We start from the raw sequence: 19,998 nt of genomic DNA on the forward strand, positions 1-19,998 counted from the left end.
CTCTGACGTTTGGCTGCTACTTGTAAACTAGTAGGGAACAGGGAAACGAGCCAGCTCGGGTCAGCTCCGACCTTGGATCCTGCCTCTTATGGGAGCAATTAGGTGGCTCTGGAGTCCAGGCAGCTGGAAAGTGCAAGCCCAAGGAGAGCTGTCCCCAGGTGCCAGCACTTTCCCCGAGGTGATCGCTTTCCAGCACTTTCCTTTGAGCTCGGGCTGCCGTTCTCAATCGGGTCTATTTAAGAGGTAGTTTAGTTAACCCTGCCGACCCTGCTTTTCTACCCCTGCCTTTGTCACGTCTCTGTAGAGTAGGTGGCTGTCCCGCAGATCTCTGGGTTGCTTTCCCCCCCCCCCCCCCGCCCAACTTCTCTGGACAGGTCTAAAAGGGTTGAGCCCCCGTCTAGATCTTTCGGATCAGCCTTCTCGGAGCTTCGCTTTTAGGGGGAAGCAGCGATTAAGTGATCTGTCTTGGAGCCCACGTCTTAAGTCTTTTGCTCAGGGATGGAGGAAAACCTTCATCGCGGCGCGCATAGCGCGTATGAGCGTGAGGCGACAACCTCAGCAAAGCTTGGGCAGCTTGTTTTGGGATCAGCAAAGCCGAGCTCAACGGCTGCAAGTGCCCCGCGATGGTGGAGGATGTGTCGCTACCGGCAGAGACGTTAGACGGCGCGTCGAGGTCCAGCGAGGTCCCCGCAGGCATCGAGCGAGGGGTGGAGGGAGAGGTTCGTGCCGTCCCGTCGGCGCAACGTTCCCAGAGAGGAGGGAGCAGCCTGCGTTGAATTCCCCTGGAGCGTAAACCGCCTCGCCTTCGCTGGGTTCTCGCTGTGGATTTGCTAACAGAAAAACGTGCCCTGGATAGGTGAAGGAGAGAAAATAAAAGTCGGAGGCCGAAGGCGGAGAGCGCGTCCCTGCGTCCTTCGGGCGCGAGCCTGCGAACGAAGGAGCGTCTGTCAGGTTGCGGTTGAACGCTTGCCGGCGAAGGGAAGGCCTAAATCGGCTTGTGCGGGTGCCATCTGGTAATGAGCTTTGGTCACCCGTGGGTGACAGCTTCAGTATTTCTTGCGGCTTTCCTGAGATACCTGATTGTCAGGAGCAACGCAATGAAGAGCCTGGCGCGCGTACCTTAACGGTGCTACGGTTTGACTAGGCTTAGACTGAATGAGGCCAGAAGCGCGCTGACTGCTGAGTGAGTAATGCAGCAAAAATTGCCTTGAGAAGAGCCGTTCCAGTTCAGCTGTTGGCCAAGGCCTTCTAAAGAAGAAAGAGGAAAAAGCTTCCAAGCTGCATTTATATAACGAAAGTTATTTCCCTGTGACTTGTGCAGACCTGGAAGGGTTCACACTGTTAGACTCCATCAGCTCCGCGTGAGGCCGGGAAGGAAAATGTGACATTCGGCATTAAAATCCAGCTGCTAACCGATTTTTTTCCGACGCTCCTCTAGGAATGGCTGTCGGTTTTGGTAGCTGGTCAATAGGCATTTGTTCTTTAAGCTACTATGACTGGCTTTTGCAAATGTGATTGTTTGTTTGTTTGTTTGTTTTTTCTAAAAGTTTCTTTCTCCCCTTGATCCCCTTTTCTCAGACTTGCAGCGTTGCAGGATTAAAACGCCCAAGTTGCTTCCTGTTTTGTTTTGGGTTGTTTTTGGTTTTTGTTTCAGCAGCGCGGGAAGGTCACTCTGTGGTCACTGCCTTCCTGACGCTGAGAGCCTTTAAACCGATTCCGGTTCTGCTAACGATGGCTGTTTAGGGCACTTGTTTTTAGCCGTTATTCCCAAATTTCACACAGTCCCTGCGAGGTGATGGACTTTTCTTGCAGGGCAGGATCTCAAGGATTTGGAAGAAACGTTTCAAACTGCGTAAAAAGAGTGGAGATTTAAGGGCCACGGTTTTTAAGGGTCCACTTTCTGTTGGAATCTGAGTTTAACACAGTGTTTTTTTTTTTTCCTGTAAAAACTAGAGGGCTGTCTGAAGAAGAATCAAAAAATACTTAATATACTCATTGGAAATGGAGTAGGTCTGAGAAGCAATGTGGAAAAAACACCAGGGCAACTTGATCCTTTGGGGGAGCTGTTAATCTGGGCCGCGTTTCACCATAAAACATGCCTTATTTTTATGATTTTTTTTTAATATAAAATGTGCAGGTAGCTTGGACTCACGGTGGCTGAGCTGGTGACAACTCTGCACATCCCACCAAGCAATCTACTTTGTACCGGTGTCTCATTTCCGCTCAGATTCCTCTTTACAGGCAATGACTGTGTTGTCCACAGGGAAGAAGGTAGGGAGAAGACCCAGCGTCCCCTCCACGGAGAACGAGAAGAGGGATGTCTCTCGCAAACCCTCGTTCCTCAGCCTGCGTAGACTCGGCTGGCAAATCCAAATGTGTAACCTGTTTCCCGTTACACTTCTTGGGCTTTAATTTCACATAATAGCCGGCAGCTTTATGCTCTTTTCCATCGTGGTCTTGGCGAGGTGGACGCTCCTGTGACCCGTTCCTGCCGCGAGCAGCGGGGCACGTGTTGTGAAACGCTGAGCGTGCACACTGGCGCAAGGAAGCGCTGTTTTTTCTTGTTTCAGAAGCGCGGGAACGTGCAGTCCGGGCATTACCGAGGGCAGCTGGGGCTCCCAAGAGGGTTAACGGGAATAAAGTTTGCTGGAAAGTGCTGCCGTCACTTCTCATTAGTTGCGATTGCACTGTGGGAAAGCTGCTGTCGGCGGCTCGTCTTCCCTCCCCGCCGCCCCGTGAAGTCGTCTTAAAACTTGCCCCACGTCCCTGCGTTGGGGACTGGGAGACGAGACGCCGGTTGCTCTCTGTGTCCTATGCCAACAAACTTGTAAAAAAAAAAAAAAAAAAATCCTACTTTTCTTTCCAGCTGTTTTCAGGCCACCGCAGCACCTCGCACCTCTTTGCATAGACTCTTCTCTCTTGTGTAACTCGCTTCTGAGACAGTAAAGTTAACTACAGTTGTGTATATTGTGAATAACTACAGTTGTGTATGTTGTGAAAAGAAATCAAAATAAAAACTCATCCTAGACTGGTGTATCCGAGTGCTTTGAAGCAAAAGGGTAGGGACCACTAGGCAAAAGAAACGCTGTTCTCGTTCTGCCATTAAATCCTTCCCGTCTTGTGTTGGGTCAGTCGAATGCAAGAGCCTGGTCTGGTGGGTTTGGTCTTGGGTTGGCGTGTCAGAGCCTCAGGTGTTGCTTGTGGCTTTGCTAGTGGTACGTGGCTGACAGCCAAGTGGTATGGCCAAGTCGCGTCCCCGAATCGTGCTTTCCTGCCAGGGTGAAAAGTCTTTTCTCCTCCTCGGGCTCCAAGCGCTGCATAAGGGCTGATGGTATGAAGGGGTGGGAGGTGGTCTATGGCCTCCGGTGTCTTGGATAATTTCTAAAATGCTTTCCATTTCTATTCCAACAGGAACTTGTGTGAGGCTACAGGACAAAAATGTTTAACTTAAGGACTTGTGCAGCAAAATTGAGGCCGTTGACGGCCTCTCAGACTGTTAAGACAATTTCCCAACACAGGCCAGCAGCACCCAGGACGTTTCAACAGATCAGGTGCTACAGCGCACCTGTGGCTGCTGAGCCTTTTTTGAGTGGGACTAGTTCAAACTATGTGGAGGAAATGTACTATGCTTGGCTGGAAAATCCCAAAAGTGTACACAAGGTAAGGAGCAACCTCACCAGGATACTGTCTTCGCTTCCTGGCTTCCGTGTGTGTCTGTGTGTTTAAACAGTAAGTTCAGGTAAGTGCGAGTGTCCCAAGGAGGATTTCAGCCAGAGGGGCCTGATAGTCCTGGATCGCTATTCTGCCTCGTATTTCCTGGAGAAAACAACGGCCATTGCCTGAGCAGGAGCAAGGTGAAGAAAAGCTTCTCTGGTCAAGAGTGAATGTCACGGGCTCGCAGGACATGGTCAGCGTGGAGTGCTCTGCTTCTGGGATCGCACGTGGATACAAAGAGGAATGGCTTCTCCTGGGAATCCACCTTTAATGAGCTCCTGATGCTTTTTTTTCCCCTCCTGCTCTGATGGCCTATTAGGAGGGTTTAATTCTTAAGTGGAGGATGTGGAGGAGAGAGGGAGGGTATTTTTCCCGTCTTGATTGTTTTCCTTTTTTCCTGTTAGCCTCGAGCCTGGGTGGCGTTACATGTTGAGGCAGACAAGCTATAACTAAGCTGACTTTGTGCTTAAAACTGGACATCAATCCACCACTGCAGCCTGGGGAGGGGAACTATTTCAGACTCCTGCTCTGGTAACCAGAGAGTTTCCCACGTGCTGCTCCTTACCTAAAAATTGGGAAACCAACTTAGCTGTGGGCAGTATGCACAAAAGTCTGTCATGCCTCTCTCGAACCAAATTACTGAAGCTCCTCCAGCTAGGAGGCGGCCAACTTCCTAATGTAGGGCACAGCCCTGGGCGATTCGGTGTTGCTCAGGCCCTCTTTTGAGTGGGGTTGTGCTGGCTGCAAGGTAACATCAGCTTGGTTGTACTTGTCAGAGCCGGGGGAACGGAGTCTCCTTGCAAATCCAAGGAGGGCCGTCAGGGAAGCCAGTCGGACGCGGCCGGTGTGTCCGTGTGTTACATCGGCTGCGCTACAGGATGTGAAACAGGAAGGAACGGGAGGTGATGGCGTTCAGCCTCGTGTCTGAAAAAGGTCGTGGGGCTGCAGTTATACAGTGCTGCCAAAGCAGGACATGTAACTGCCTGTGCGGTGGGTGAGGTCTTGGCTGAGAAGAGGATTTCTGAAACCCTACCGCATTTTATTTTTCCAGTGTTTCATGAAGAAAACATTGCTGTAGTGACTAAGTTTCAGCACTACCCAGGGAAACTTAAGACGGTTTCCTACCTGTTCTGATGTAGAGCAGGGATTTTCTTTGTCCAGTGGCACATGAACAGCCTGTAAGCCAGAATGCAGATATGAGATGAGCAGTCAAGAGATGAGTAAGGAATCTCACATTCGAACACATGCCTCAGCATTGAGCATGTTTTCCATGGCACTGATCCCATGCATCCAAAATACGCAGCCTGTAGGGTGTTTGCTCCTGTAAAGGTGTTAAGGTAGGATCAAAGTGAGATTTTCATGAACAGAGTTGACTTTATGCTTCTTTCTAGGCAAATGGGTGGGTGAGCGAAGCGATACAGACTCTAAAAACACAAAAACAGGTTATTTTGGGTTGTGCCGTTTGTCAAATAGTGACTTGAAAGCTACCCGCCAAGTGCACGTTTCTGTTCCATGTGATGTGGTATAACCCAGTCCTTCAGAGGTGAGATGCTGAATTAAAAGTTGCTGCACACCAGTCTAAATACTATAGTCCTAATTCACTTAAAAATGAGGGAGGGTTATACCAGGCTTGCCTCTATGATAGGGTACGGTTTTGTCTTTGAAGAGCCCTTATTGAACCGCGAGTGCTCTTTGCCAGTCTACAAACCCTGTTTCAAACTCTGAATATCTTGCCGAACGGATGGTCGAGTAAACAACTCGACTAGCTGAGGCAGCTGCGAAAAGTGCATTCAACTAGTTTGGGGTCCTGAGGCCACAGTGGACCTTTGGATCTTTTAAGTCTCGTCACCTGTTTCATGTAGCCCACGTAGTTTCATCAGTCCATCTATATCTAGGCAGTCCGTGCATGGTGCTATACAGGGATCCTCATGCATGCTTAGCTGTGAAGGAATCGTAGAATAACTTAGGTTGGAAGGAACCGCTGGAGTCTCTAGTCCAAGCCTGTGCCCTGGGCATGGCCAGCTTTAAGTTAGATTCAACTTAGCAGCCAGACTAGCTTGCTCAGGACCTTGTGCAGTCATGTTTGGCGCATCTCCAAGGATGGAGCTCCTGCAGTCTTTCCAGGGCCCTACTCTAGTGTTTGCACCCCCTCACCCGCTGTGAAGAATTACGGGTGTGTATTAGTTACTGCTGGAAACAGATGTCCCTTGAAATATTTTTGAATATTTACAGCCACTGCTTCACTGCTCTCTAAGGTTTCCTTCCATAAAGAAAATGATTGTGCCTCTGAACTTCTGACTGTCTTGCCCTTTCACTGATGCTCCATAAACTGAAAGAGCGGGAGGCTGCTTCAACCGGTGTCTGTTTTGAACTAGTCCTTGCAGACCTTTAGAAAGCAGCCAGAAAAAGCAATGTCCACAAACGCCAGCTCTCTGCAGCTGCGGCTCTGCCAGTCTCCGGCGCATACAGCCTGGAGGGAAGGTGCCAACTTAGTGCTTTTGGGCAGTAACCGAAACCCTTAGCTGTAAAAGCAGAAAAGACTCGGAAAGCGTTGGCCGAGGACGTAAAGATCAGAGGTGGGTAAAAATAGCCTTTGTGTTCTGGCTTTGTGAAGCCGGTTCGTGTTCATATGCGCTCTGCCAGCATGCTTGCACAGACGCTCTGGTTGCTGGCAGCAGCCGCCCCTGGACGCTTGCACAGAGACGGATAGGAAGCCCAGGCAGATGCACGGTGTGAGCGTGATCTCTAGCTCGGTAGAGGTTTCATTTGTGGCTCCCCAGACTGAACGGGGCCTGAACTTTCATTTCCAGGCTAAATTGGTCACTTTGCTAGCTCTTCAGGTGCAGGGCTTCGTTTCAGCCCCGGAGGCCTGTATTTGAATTATGGTATGCTCTTTTCGGTGCTTCGAGCGTGGCTGTATATGTTTGCATGGCAGGTGCCTCCCTTAGGCAGTAACAAAAATGGTTTGAAAATGAAACAGGGTCGTCTTAGTGCCAGGAAGCAAACCTGACACTGGTTTTAGAAAAAGCAAGTGTATTACAGACTGCTTTTTGAATAAAACCAAGTTAGCATCCTGTTTAGGGGAAGGAAATCCAAATCCGGTTCCCAAAACTCTTCTGGTGAAGTCGGTACCTGCGGTTTGGCATGAGCTTTGCTGTTGGGTGTCGTCTTTACGTTAACTGCAGCTTCTGCTGTTGCTGCCACTGGCTCATCTCTGTCCTGGGTGAATCCCAGCTGGTTCCGCTTCCTTTAAAACGCTGCTGCCGAGATCCCTTTCCAGCCTCTGGCTTTGCCCCTGTTGCCCCCCCCCTTTCTATTCTTTCAAAGTTCACCCATTTCGCTGCCTCGAACAGGAGCTGCCCGTCTTTATTTTAAGGACCTTTGTTGGCCTGCGACAGCAAGATCAGCTCCTCAGCACCTCCCAAAAGCCTCGCTGAGGCCACTAGCCACTGTCGTGCCACTAGACACCACCCCCCCACCCCCAAAAAAAAAAAAAAGTTGGCATTAATCCGTTTAGGCGGACACCTAAAGGGTCAGATCCTGATAATGCTGGAGCAACCATGGAGCCCTCGCTAATGCAGAGTGACAGCAGAGTCATTTGGGAACGTGCAGTCGCTGCTTTGGCTTGGAGTATGATCAGCAAAAAAAACCCAACAACAACATAGGGTTAAAAAAAAGTATTCATATCTTGGTGCTGGTATTTCCCTCCCCTTAAGCCCTAAAGATGAGAGGAGGCTCAGATTTTTTTTCTTGTGGTTGTTGCTAAGAAGAAAAGGCTTCCTAAAATCTTAAGGACGCTGAAGTCTTAAACACAGGTTTAGGAATTTCAGTCTTGCACTTTCCGCTGAGTGGAGCAAACTTTGAGATTGAAAAGTGCCTGTCTCCAAACCTGAAGTGCAATATAATAGTTTAACTAATATATTAATATTGCATGTTATGAGAGAAACAAAATCGGCAGAATTACTTCTCCCTGTTCTGTGCAGCCCAACGGATGTGCCGGCGGAGCTGGGATCTCCCGATCCCATGGCTCGTCGCGGATCTTTGGATACCAGCTACCCAAAAACCTCATGCGGCACCGTTCTGCCTGGGGGTAACTCCTGGCAGTGAATGCCGAATCCCGTTTGACGGATGCTAAAATCGAGCTTTCTCTGATCTTGCGCGCTGGCCGCAGGGAGCTGTGTCGCTTCTAACGCTGCAGCCTGGGAAGCGCGCTCGTGCTTGGGGGTTACAGGTCTGTCTCGCTGTCCGTGTCGGATATATGCTTCTATATGTGTCAGATATACACAGATATATTTAATGCTTGCATGGTGGACACGTGCTCTTGCATCTCGATACCCGGCAAACACCTCGTATCGGGCACGCGAGGCAGAGCTAGCCTCAGTGGATCGGCTGTAAGGTAGGGAACAAACACGGCTCCCTTCAAATCCCTCCAAGCTAAACCTGTAAAACTAGTCTAAAACCTGCTTGAACAGCTTTGGTGAAAGAAGCTGATAGCGGCTGTTCTGCTTCTCCCCTGTGCAGTCGGGGAGTCGCCTTGTTATGCTAACTTTACAGGGCAAAACTCATGCACACATGAAGGGTGTAGGGCCCCGGTGAGTCAGGATCCTGCAGGGCTTCGTGGAATAGTTTTACAAAGCTACAGGGACGGAGTGGGGTTTTTTAAGCTAATGTAGCCTCTACCCTGGCCGCGGTCACGCCGGGAGAAGCGCCGTTGAGCATGGCCGGGTGCGCAGCCCCGGCTCTGCTCCCTGGCGTAGCTACCGATTTCTCCGCTCCCATCAAAGCGATTGAGCAGGCTTTGCAAAATCCTGTTTTCGGATCGTTTTGAGAGAAGCGGGCCAGGGAGTAGCCGGCCGCGTGGCCGAGGGCGATAGCTTTCGCTGGGTGGTGTTGCCAAAAAAGCCAGGCTGTTGCACAGGCCTGACTGTGGCTTATCTATTCCCACCACAGAGCAGAAACTGTGTACGAGCTTCCTTACACCTACAGGAGGTTGTGCTGCTTTTCACTTGTCTCGGGCCATGGATTTGCTGGGGTTTCCTATGGTTTTGTGGCCAAAAATCTACAAGAATTTTACCCAGCAGAACAGTTCCCTGTGTACTTCTGGGCTCTTGAGCAAAACAAATTCATTTCTTCCATGCAGAGATTGCTGTTTTTAAATTGCAAAATATATTTAAGCGCTTGTTTTAGTGCAGAGAAGGTAAAACAAAGCTATTTTATTATTATTATTTCTTTCTCCCCTGTGTTCTTCGGCTGAATTCCAGTTAGAGAGCCTGAATTGAGCAAAATGAGCAAACTAAGGCCCCAAAAATGAGCAGTTTCTAGCAGACTGTCTTGGTGGCGTTGTGTTAAGAGCCTTCTTTCCGCCTTTTAAGCGTGGTAGCTGGTCTGTTCTCTCGTTCCTGCGACCGCTTCCTAAGAAAACGGTGACGCCCTCCTGCTGCCTTGCAAGGCCCTCTGAGGTTGTTTGCAAACTTGCTTGCACCGCCAGCTGCTAGTGATATGCAGCGTGCCAAACTGCTCGCGCCGTCTCCTTTACGCCTCTCCCACTCCCCGTGACCCCGAGCAACTTGCTCGCTTTAAGGAAGGAGGCTGGAAAGTGTTGATTGTGGATAGATGAGCGAGCCCCCCGCCGTATGTATTTGCATTCAGCTCAGGCCTTGCTAAAGAGCAACCCCTACGTTTAGGCTGAACTGCTGTAGTTAAAGGGATACAGCCTTGCCCGTATGTATATACATCAAGCAGTCTGGACTTAGGAACTTATTACTGCAATATGGACTTATTAATATGCTAGTGGTATGGGTTACATATTGAAACTAGTTATGGGACCACAACGTATGTGTGGACCATGCTGTACTGTACAATATACTGGCACAACAGCAGCAATCCTGCAGTCTTCGTTGAGGCCAGACCCTGACTCCTGGCCTTGAGGAGGTGTCTCTCACCTGTCCTTGACAGTTGTGCTCAAACATAAGGTCTGGACTTGCTGGAGTTGGTAGGAGTCTTGCTTTAGAGTTGGAGACGTTTTGGTCTCATCACAGCTCTTCAAAAATGAGCAGCTTAGAGAATTAAAAGTCCTTTTTATTTCTGTTGATTGTGTTCAGCTGGCTTTAGGACAAGGCTGTTGTCTTCCTGCTGAAGTTCAGCAGATGTGGAGAGCGCTAACCAACTGAGAGCTGCTTGACTCCCTCTTCTCAGCAAAGGTTGCCTGCCCGAAATTTGGCTTGGGCTCTTAGCCTTTCAGCCTTGAGCAAAGCTGAAAGCTCTGCTGTTCTCCTGCAGCGCAGAGCTAGGTGTTTTGCTAAAGCAGTAGGCGCTGCCAGGCTTGGAGACCGTAATGAGCATGTCTGGATGGTGCTTTGAGTCGACTCACGTCTGCAGGGGTTGACTGCTGCGCAGCAGGCAGGAGATGCAAGGCTGCAGCTTGAGTTTGGTGCAGGGACCACATCTCCCTTGTACAGGTCCCAGCTTGGTGCAGCCCTAACCCAATTTAAGGTTCCTTGTAGGACATTCACCCTTTTTCCCTTGCCGTGCGTGTGCGACCGAAGCGGGATGCAGCTAGGAAGGTGCAGGGGATATCTATTGGAAAAAGGATGCCCATGAAATAAACGGTGTGCCTTTATTGAAACGCAGTCGTGATGGAGCACCCCGCTTCCCGAGCTTCGTGGCAGCCCAGAAGTCCACAGAGCTCGGGGTCCCGTTGGGCTGGCGTTGATGGAGAGCAGGAAGGGCTCTGTAGTCCGAGCTCACGCCCTTCTTCGGGAACCGGATCTGATAAATGAAGTGAAAGATGCTGGGTTTCGCTTGGTGAGCTGTTTGTGGGGCCGGAATGACTCAACCGAGAAGGCTGTGGTGAGCTTCGCTCTCAAAGCTGGGCTAAAAATCCCTCTGTTCCTAATGCCTGAGCTGTCTAGGCTTGTCGCAGTCACCTTCTGAAGGGCAGCTGGCTCTCCCTCCGTGCACGAGCGCTTCACCTGCTCTTTAGAGCCGCCGAGCACAGAGATTGCAGGAGCACAGGGAAAGCCGGTCCCAGCGCAGGCATGCCAAGACCCTTGTGCTGCGGCCCTCATGGGACGCGTGGCCTTGGTACGTGAGACAGCAGCAGTGGGGGCCTGGGGGCGACGGCATTTAGTGTGCTGGTGCCTGGATGCTGCCTGTGTGCCTGGAAGCAGAAACGTCAACTTTGAGTCCCCTTAAGAGCAAGGAGGCAAAACTGAGCTCTTTTATACCCCTTTCCTGCCTGAAACCTTGTGTTTTGTTCTCGGGGTGGGCGGCCAAGCTTGTTCTGAATGCTTCGTGCTGTCACGGGGGACGCAGGCCCTGCTTTTCCGCTTGGGGCGGCAGTGGGAATAAAAGTGTGATGTATCTGTCTAGTGCAAAGCGGACGGACACAAAAAGAGGGAGCCTCAGAGCCCTGCACCCTTAGGGAGTCCATGACATTTGGGCTCTAACTGTGCATGTACAAAAGTGAAATGGAGTTTGGGCAAAAAAAAACCCCAAAAAACAAAAAAAAATTTGGGTATGTGGGATGAGGTATTGGGAGTCTGCTCTGAGGACCAGCCTTCCTGAGAATTTGCTTTACCTAATGGCAGAATTTTTTATCTGTTTTGTCCGACTAAGCTCTATCGCAGGAGGCAAATCTGAGGGGCTCCTGTAGCAGCTAGGTTGTAATGAGCTGTTGGAGGCTTTTTCTTTAGACATATGGATCTTGAGGAGGAAGAAGGGACGGTCCCGGTGCCTGGAGGATAACTGCTGCAGGGTTTGCCATGCCAGCTGGTTGGGGACCTGTACCTGGCGCCCTCCGTTCGAGCGCTGCGTCCAAGGCTGTTGTGAGCACAAAGAAGGTCAGCGGAGAGTAACCTGATTAGCTTTATTACTGCTGTTACCTTCAGCAAACACTGAATTCAAAGTCCTCCTGCCTGTGATAACGCTAATGGGGCTGCTCAGTGGCTCCCGGGTGGTACGTGAGCTTTTCCAAGGGCGTTTTGCAGAAGGCCCTTAGGTAGCCCATGCCAGAGAGAGGAGGAGACACATGTGTATTTGCATTTTTATTGCAGAATATCCTCACATTCGAAACCATGTCAGAAACTTGAAAGCTAAGGCTTTTCTAGTGCTTATCAAGGCCAGGGCTTTGCTGAGGGCGAAGCCTGCAGTAAAGTAGCCCAAAACACTCTATAATTATCTTGGGCAATAAAGCATTCAGTGAAAGTACCTGAGCTGACTAAGCCAGTGCTGCACCTTGTTTGGCGAGCTTACAGCTGAACTTTTTCTTTCAGGACAGAAGCAAATTGCATCTCTAAGGGGTAATGTTTTTGAATGTCGGGACTGAGAAGGTCGTAAAGGCAATGACATACCTGCGTTGCAAGCGATCTGTTGTGCTTCTCAGGTTAAAAAGTGGCAGTGAGCAGGGCACGTTTTGGGGGGTTGGTTTGTTTGTTTGGTTAAGATGTGTATTGGGCCCAGCAGCCTTGACAGGAGATGAAGATCCTCTTGCAGGCTGTTTGGGATGAAGTGAGCGTTTCCGAAGCTAAGCGTGTGCTATTCCTTAGGCAGCGCTTAAATATCTAGGTGGGGCGAAAGCGTATGTGCCCTGGGAAATCATCCTGGTTTGATAAGTGAGCTCTTAAAAGCTTTTTTGCTTCTCTCAAATCTTGCTCGAATGTGGACGTTAGCCGCTTCACGCGTGACTCAAATGGGGCAAAGAAGGCAGGCTGGTTTGGGAGACGTGTCCAGACTAACAGGCGGGGAGGCACTGCTGGGAGCTTGCCCTGCCTGCCGGTGGTATGTCCAGAGCAAAGGTTACCATCTTCGTTCCCTTGCGGTAAGAGCTAGCAGCTATAGCAGAGGACCATGCAGCCCAGTAAAACGTGCTGGTCTCAGTCATGAAGGTCTGGCCTCAGTATGTCGTTTCCCTTGCAAAAATCGCCTTGAAAAAACCCCCTCGTTGCATGGCTTCTCTGTGCCCGGTTTCCCCATCTGTAGGGGCGGTAGTTTCACAGGCTTCGCGGGACTCCTCCAGGAGGTACAGGTGAGGCCTTTGGTGGTTTGGTGGTTCCCACCAGGTGTGAAATATCCCTCTTTCTCAGCCTATAGGAGGACTACCTCGTCCTGCGACACCCCCCTGGCTGGCCAGCTCTTCCTCCTCACCTTCACCACGTCCCCGCGTGGCCTCCAGGCTCCAGCACTGCTGCCAGGCTGCTGTCAACCGAGGAGGAAATCTCTCTCACAGTCTCTCTCCCCCCGTTTTCCCCTCCCTAGTTAGGGTAACAGATGCTCCCGTTCCCTCGCCTGTCTTTGTCTGGAGGTTTAAGGTTGTTTAATGTACTGGAAAACCAAGCGGTGAGTCAGATTCCTTCCCAGCGTGAGGGCGCCGAGCCTGGCGCGCGGCCTCCCTTCCCTCCCGCTGCTCCCGGGCAGTCGGGTATCGACCGAGCTCTTCTGCTGCATCTCATCTCATCTCCATCTCGGCAGGTAGCGGCTCAGCTCGTTCCCGATCGCTTCTGGGGCGCGCCTGGCCTCCTCAAACGGCAGAGCAGGCAAAACGAGGACGGCTCCTGTTCCGTGAGCGTTGTGGGCTTTGGCCCGTCTCGATGTGATGTTAACTTGCATTTATTATCGGAAGGAGCAGAAGTGAGGATCTGACAAAAGGCAGCCTCGGGGGGCCCCCAGCCCTCCTCCTTTTCGTATTGTGATTTCCTTTCCCAGTGAGGAACACAATGGAAACGCGGTTGGGGCGCATTTTGTTTGTTCTTTGAGGGAGCTGTTGTTTATCAGCGAGGGTGTCGCATCTTTTTCTCGATTTTTTGTTTATGTTCCTTCGCTATGAGCCGCTTCTAAATTTAATCACCGTGTGCAGCCATGTGATGGGACGTCTGCGTAAATCAGACAGGCTGGAAATAGCTTCCTGCAGCATGTGACCGCCGTCGGTGCCGTTAGAGGAGCACCAGTCCCTGGGAATACACTCGCTGAAGGGGCGAAACCTTCCTTTTCTCCCCCCAAACCGGCACCGAAGCAGCTCTGAAGGCTCAGCTTAGAACACGCTCGTCGGCACTTTTCTCACGTAGCTCTCGGAGCTGTTGCGGGTTGTAACAACCCTTGCTAACAGCCGTCGTCCTTTGGTATGCAGCTCTTCGCCCTTCTCTGCGTCGTCAAGGTTGAATTTCAGAGCTCACTGCAAACGTAATGAGCAAATTCCATGTGTTGCAGCCAAAAAAGCAGTCCCGAGGCAGGTGTTATTCTCCACAGCAGCCTGTGGTACAGTCGAAACTAGACTTCCAACTAAATATCTGACTCTAACCACAGTGTTGTGCTTTGTCCAAAAATAGTAAGAACCAGTGTTACTGAATTTCTTAGCACTTCCTTCTGCTTTGCTGTTGTTTCCTCCTAAAGAGGTTGTTTTCTTTGGTACTGAACTCATCCTGTGCTTTAAGAAGCACATGTTGGCTGAAAATTGCTGAACTTTGCTTAACCGACGTGAGGACCAGGCTGGTCTGGCTGATTTGCCTGATCCCGGGGTCAAAATAGGGCTCCCCTTCGGCGGGGCATCGCAGGGATGCGCAGGTTGCCGAGAGCAGTGAACCGCTTGGCTCGGCTGGGTTTTAGCTCTCCATCGATGGCTCCCAGCACGCGGTGCCCGCCCCCGTCGGTGCGCGTGAACAGGAGCTGCCCGCCGCCGTGCCCACCTTCCCCGTGGCAATGGTCTTAATAACTTTGGTGTTTTGCATTTCACCCATAGGTGCACATCTGTGACGGGCAGGGTGCTGCAATGCCGCGGGGTCCCCACGGATATCTGAAGGGCTGAAACCGGCGCTGAATGACAGCGAGTCCGAAAGGACTCGTTTGCTCTAGCTAGCGGCTTGGGTATGTACAGGCACGCGGCTCCGGGGCCGCGTTGCTGCAGGTTGCCTTTGTCCTTTGACATTATTCAGTGGCATGCAGGAAATAGCTAGGGAGGGGTGAAGGCTGAGAGCGTGCCTGGAATAAATATGTGGCTTGCCCTCTGCTCTGCGGGGGAAAATAAGACAGGTGTGGTACGGGTAATGGGTGATAGCATAGCAGGCGTAGCGATAGCGGGAGAGGGCAAAGAGAAAATTGGAAGAGCAGTGACCATACTGTGCCTCCTGCTTATATCCAGACTTGCGAAGAAACTGAGGAAAGGGCAACGGAGACAAGTACTTCCACAACTTGACCCCAATGCTCGTATAGATGTGTAATTGGGTTTGTCTTACCAAGAATGGGTTTCCACGTGCTAGGAGAAGCAGAGCTGTAGATAATCTCTGCCTGCCAAGATGCTGGCGTCTAGCCCTTTGAAGTCTCCAGGTGCAAACCCCTTGTCTGGCAACAGGAGTTGACTGAAATATCTGCTCAAATTCCCTTTCCTGTGCCATATCTGATTCTGTAGTGGCTCAACATGCTGGTCTTTCTCCTCTTCCCCATATCCAGTACTTTCTCTCCAAGCAGACATATTAACTTGGGTTTGGCCTGGGACACTTCTCCTGAGCTGCCTGGGCAGTGCTGGATGAGTCACACGCAGTTGAAGCTGCTTTCTTGTTAACAAGTTCTGTCTAGTTTTTTCTTCTACACCTAGAAATGCCCATTTGCTTCCTGAACCTCTTAAATAGTCTCGCCTGCAAAATCAGGATGGAGAGTCTGGGTGACTCTTGCTGTTTTTTAAATTTTCCTTCGCCACTTCTCCCCTTTTCTGTGAAGAACATCTGAAAAAACCCAAGAGCTAGGGTGAAGAAACGGCCTTTTCATAGATGGGCACTGGCTGCGAGAGCTTGAACTGGCATCGACAGAAAAATGCTTGAAAGCCCTGAGAGGCTTTTTGATGGTGGCCATTAAGAAAACCCCCTAAAATCCTGGAGACGGCAGAATGATTTATTCCTCCCACTAATCTCGGATGCTGAGTGCTTCCTTGGTTGTTATCTAAGGGCTCCTGCCGTTTTAAAGATTACAGTGTGAAGCTTTTGCCTGGGGAAGCGTGCTCAAAGTAGGCATCACTTTCTTCACCCTGCTGTAAGTAGGTTATTTTTGTGGCGTTGACAGAAAAGCTCATGTTTAACCACAGTTGGTTGCAGACAGGGACACGAGGTCTGAAGAAGATGGCCAGAGCGCCATGGAGAGTCCTGCCTCCTCTTTTCTGGCTCTTAGCGCCGGATGTGTTCCTGCACGGCTTGGGCTGCGCCCGGGAGGATCCCGTGCTTGATTCGCGTCCACGGCCAACTCTGACCTGGTTTTGGAGGTGAGGGTGGTTTTAGTGCAGGGATGTAGGTGCGTGCAAAGATGCCTCTGACCTGTTTTCCCAGATGTTCTCCTGCAAAACAAGCTCTCGCCCGAGCCTTGGAGGAAGAGAACCTACCAATCCATAAAACCAAGAACGTGAGATGTCCCAGAGACTAGGAGCCTACATCTGAGAAAGGACCCAGGAATTTGGGGGAGGGTCACATAGTGTAGCAGCCCTTGTGCAATAATGCATATAGCTATCTTATCTGCAAAGGGGAACGCGTGCGGAGGTGACATGCCGCCTCACTAACAACATGATACAGCTTGTACTGGAGCACTGTATACAACACTGGTATCAACGTTGCTGAAAGGCTGGTGAAAAATTAGAGAGAGGACAGGAAAAAAGCCATTGCTATGTCAGGGCTGGACAAAATGGCTTACTTTGGGACGTGGATCTCAATCCATTTAGATTATGGAAAAGATTAAGAAGTGTATTTAATTACAGGATAAAAATATCTTCCAGAAAATGCTGTGGGTATTAAATAGCAGTCTCCTGCCCTGGAGAGAAGGGATGAAAACCTGCAGCTAGGAAATGGGAGAGTCTGAAAACCGGACTTGGACTTGTTAATCGGAAAGAGTAATTACCCCACGTTTTGGTGGTTGGAGACTTTGGTCAAATGTGGGGTCTGAGTAAGTCTTTGCGTTCCGGTCTGTGGCATCTGGGTGAAATGTGAGGACCTGTGGTGGACAGCGGGTCCGACTAGTTGGTCCCCTCGATCTTTGGGAAAGGAGGGGGAATGGAGTCGTTCTCCTGTTCTCACTACATGCAATCAAGGAGCTAAGCTAATCCGTGTCTAAAGCTACCGATCCTAAAACCCGTTTCTTTGGAATTAAACATGCAATTGGAGTTCCTGGGGAAACTTTTTTTTTTTTTAATTTCTCAGAATGCCATTTTTAAGCCTAACCAAACAGCCACTTAGTGAAGCCATCCCCTCACTTGGCCAGAAATGATGATGTGTGGTTTCTTTGGGTTTAGTCGGGGAACGAAAAAGGTCAGCTACTTGCTGAGTTCTGCCCGTGTCCACTTGTCCTCTTCACTGTGTCTCCTACCAAAAGCAGCGATGGAGATGGATGGAAAATGGAATAACCATGCAACCGAAATAGCCTAAGAGCTTTAATTCTTTCATGCCCAAATTCATACTTGTGTGTTTGTTTGTCAGTTGTCTCAAGTGAAATCTGAAGTCCTTGAGGGTCGTGTTATCTTCTCTGGGACCACAGGTTATTTTCGTGCCTGTGAATACTGTGCGCAGAAAAGAGGGGTTTGGAGGGGGGTTGTTTTATTTTTTTATTCCTCTAGTCCTGCACCTTGTTGTTAATGTGCAGAGGTTTTTCCTTAACGAGGCTGTAGATCTACTTGCTGACTCCTGGCAGGTCTGTGCATCTTTGACTTTGGCAGGAGCTATGGGGTGTTTGGGTGCAGGTGGGGAGGAGGCAGCTCTGTCCCCCGTGGATTTTCTTCCCTCTTCCTCCCACCTGGCAGCTGGTCTCTAAAGGCTGCTGCAGCAACAGAGAGAGACTGCAGCAGCCATTCATCCCATGGGAGGGCACTGGGGCCTTGAGTGAGGAGGTGGTGTATAATGAACTTGTCACCTCTTTTTTTTTTTTTTTTTTTTTCTCCTTCCTTTCCCTTTTCCTAGTCATGGGACATCTTCTTTCGCAACGCCAACGCTGGAGCTGCTCCAGGCACTGCTTACCAAAGCCCCCCTCCACTGAGTACCAGCCTTTCTGCACTGTCACAAGCACAGTTCCTGGTTCAAGCACAGCCCAATGTAGACAAACTGGTGGAAGACCATCTCGCGGTGCAATCTCTTATCAGGGCATATCAGGTAAGAAGATGCCTCTCTCTGCGCAGGGGAGGAGCTCGCTCCCTGTAGAGCAAGGAGCACAGCTTTCCGCTGCCCTGGGCACACCGTGAGCGAGTGAAGAGGGATACAGGAGCAGCTCTGCTGATGCCCTGCTCCTTTGGTAGCTCGGTCCAGCGCTAAAAAAGCCACTCCATTTAGTGCATTTGATGCATCTGTCTGTTTTGCATGGAAAATTTGCAGGCTAAGTGCCGGCTTGCTGGTCTGCCTTATTTTTGACAGCAGTTGCTGACCTGTTGGAGCGGATGCATCAGCTGATGCTTGCGCGACAGTAGGAAGATTAAAGCTATTGTTACCCAGACAGAGCAATTATCATAGCACAGTTGGCTCTTAACCCCAGCCCAGGAACTGCAGAGAGGGAGAGACCTTTTCCCATGCGGGTATTGTTTGGTGTTTGAAAACTAGCCTCTGGTGTTATACTCATGTGGAGTTGGTTATCATTTCCCACTTCCTGCCTAGCTCAAAACTGGTGTGGGACAGCACGCGGGTCCTGTTTCCCGTATTTCGAATGTGTTTTTGATAGAACTTCTGATGTCCTAAAATAAAAGTTCAGGAAACACTTCCTTGCAATTTGCAAACTGGAAAGAGCTGGGGTGCTGCTAGCTCCTGAAGCGTGTTGAAAACCTTCTGCTGACTGATACATTCAGACCCATGCTGCCAAAATCAACCTTTCAGGAGAAATGGGTCTCTAGCAGAAAGGAAACATCCGCTGGCTAAAGGAGCAATGCAGGCATAAATGGTATGGCCAATATTTAGCTTGAGAGAGCATTTAAATGTATCCACAGCTGTGTCGTTCTCTAGTTTTTGGTTACGCTCTGGTCTGTCAAGCAGCCTGGGCTTTACTGGTGGCTGCGGTGGGAAGGTAACAAGTCCAACTGCCAGGGAGGTGATGTTATATTTAACCACTGTCTTGCTACAAAGAAGCACCCGCTGCAGATTGGGACCCTGCTCAGGTATTGGAAAAATCCCATGTACTAGGCAACAGGATAACACAATAACTACAGCACTGGGAAAGTCCAGAGGTCTGCCCAGCCTTGGACTCTGCTGTCTGGCTTGAAGGGCAGCGCACGCACCCAGCTCATCTCCGCAGGAAAAGACTGCAGTCAGCAGTCGGCTTCGCTTTTCTTGAACAAGCTGAAGCTGGAACCTGCTCGGGAGGGCTGTAGATCTTGCCTCGTGGCTGATGTCATGGGAGATGATCGCCCTGCCGGCTGTGGTCAGCTTTGGCTTCTCCTGGCTGACTGTTTTTAGTATCGTGCAGCCTAGTTGGTGGAATAAGCGGGTAGACGCCAAGTTAAAACAAGTGGCGACTGATGCAATTGGAGGCAGCAACTCCATGTCATCAATTTGAATGCAAAACGTTCAACCTCCTCTGCGTTCCCTTCGCTTCCTCAGCCTCTGAAATGGCAGTGTTGGGAGGCGGTCGCTCTTGGCCTTGTTTTTCTAACATGGCTGTATTGAGAGATCTGCCTCCGTTTCTGCACCGGTATCGTTGTACCGCTGTAGCTACAGTGGAATAACCCTGTGTGGATACTCTGGCTCATAAGCTGCTGTGGGATGTCCGGGCAGGGAATTTCAGCATAGAGTGTGGAGGTACGAAAGAATATGAAGGTAAGAAGCCCTGCCTGTGACATGCAACCTAATTAAAACACCAGGCCATTAATTTCTTAAATGGGATTGAGCTCTAATTATAGGTGAGCAGTGATCCTGCTCTGCTGTGGTTCTTAGTGGCACCGGTGATGGCTTGCTTCCTAATTGCAGCAGTGGTCGCATGTCCAATTCATTATTTCCTTTTCAATAACTGCTGCAGTCTTGTTTTGAGTTGGGGAAAACAATCTGCCTTTTTGTCACCGTAACGAAGGCGGTCGCGCCACCCACCCGGCTGGATCACTGCCGCTTGCTGCTCTCCTGGCTGCCTACATAGCTCGACGTGTCAGTGCTCTGCAGCTGTTTCTGCGAGAAACACGGCTCCTACTGGGGAAAAGACCACCTCCTCGTTCCCACATCAGTTTGAGGACTTGCTGCGTACCCACGTACTGCTGAGTCGACCTAGAAACAAAACGACCAAGCCCCACCGTGTGCCACTCCTCATTCAAGCGGTTTAGCAGCTGTGGCCGCCCCAACTGGCCTCTGGTCCCAA

The 19,998-nt window shown here is 50.4% G+C and overlaps 1 protein-coding gene and 1 long non-coding RNA gene across 7 annotated transcripts in view; one reads left to right on the forward strand and one right to left on the reverse strand.

Annotated features, from left to right (window-relative positions):
• OGDH (oxoglutarate dehydrogenase) overlaps positions 1-19,998 on the forward strand; it is a 49,573-nt gene that overhangs the window by 2,962 nt on the left and 26,613 nt on the right. For all 6 annotated transcript variants that reach the window (XM_068920911.1, XM_068920909.1, XM_068920910.1 and 3 more), the window contains 2 exons: positions 3,412-3,660; positions 17,634-17,822. In XM_068920911.1, the coding sequence (XP_068777012.1) occupies positions 3,439-3,660; positions 17,634-17,822 (411 nt within the window). In that variant the 5' untranslated portion in view covers positions 3,412-3,438. Of the gene's footprint in view, positions 1-3,411; positions 3,661-17,633; positions 17,823-19,998 lie in introns of those variants that run through there.
• Positions 8,858-12,697, reverse strand: LOC138062492 (uncharacterized). The gene is made up of 2 exons (XR_011136500.1): positions 12,066-12,697; positions 8,858-10,873 (listed from the first exon to the last, which is right to left on the reverse strand). It is a non-coding gene; the product is annotated as an uncharacterized lncRNA (long non-coding RNA).

This window comes from Struthio camelus, chromosome 27 (genome assembly GCF_040807025.1).
Source record: "Struthio camelus isolate bStrCam1 chromosome 27, bStrCam1.hap1, whole genome shotgun sequence".
NCBI classification, from domain to species: Eukaryota; Metazoa; Chordata; class Aves; order Struthioniformes; family Struthionidae; genus Struthio; species Struthio camelus.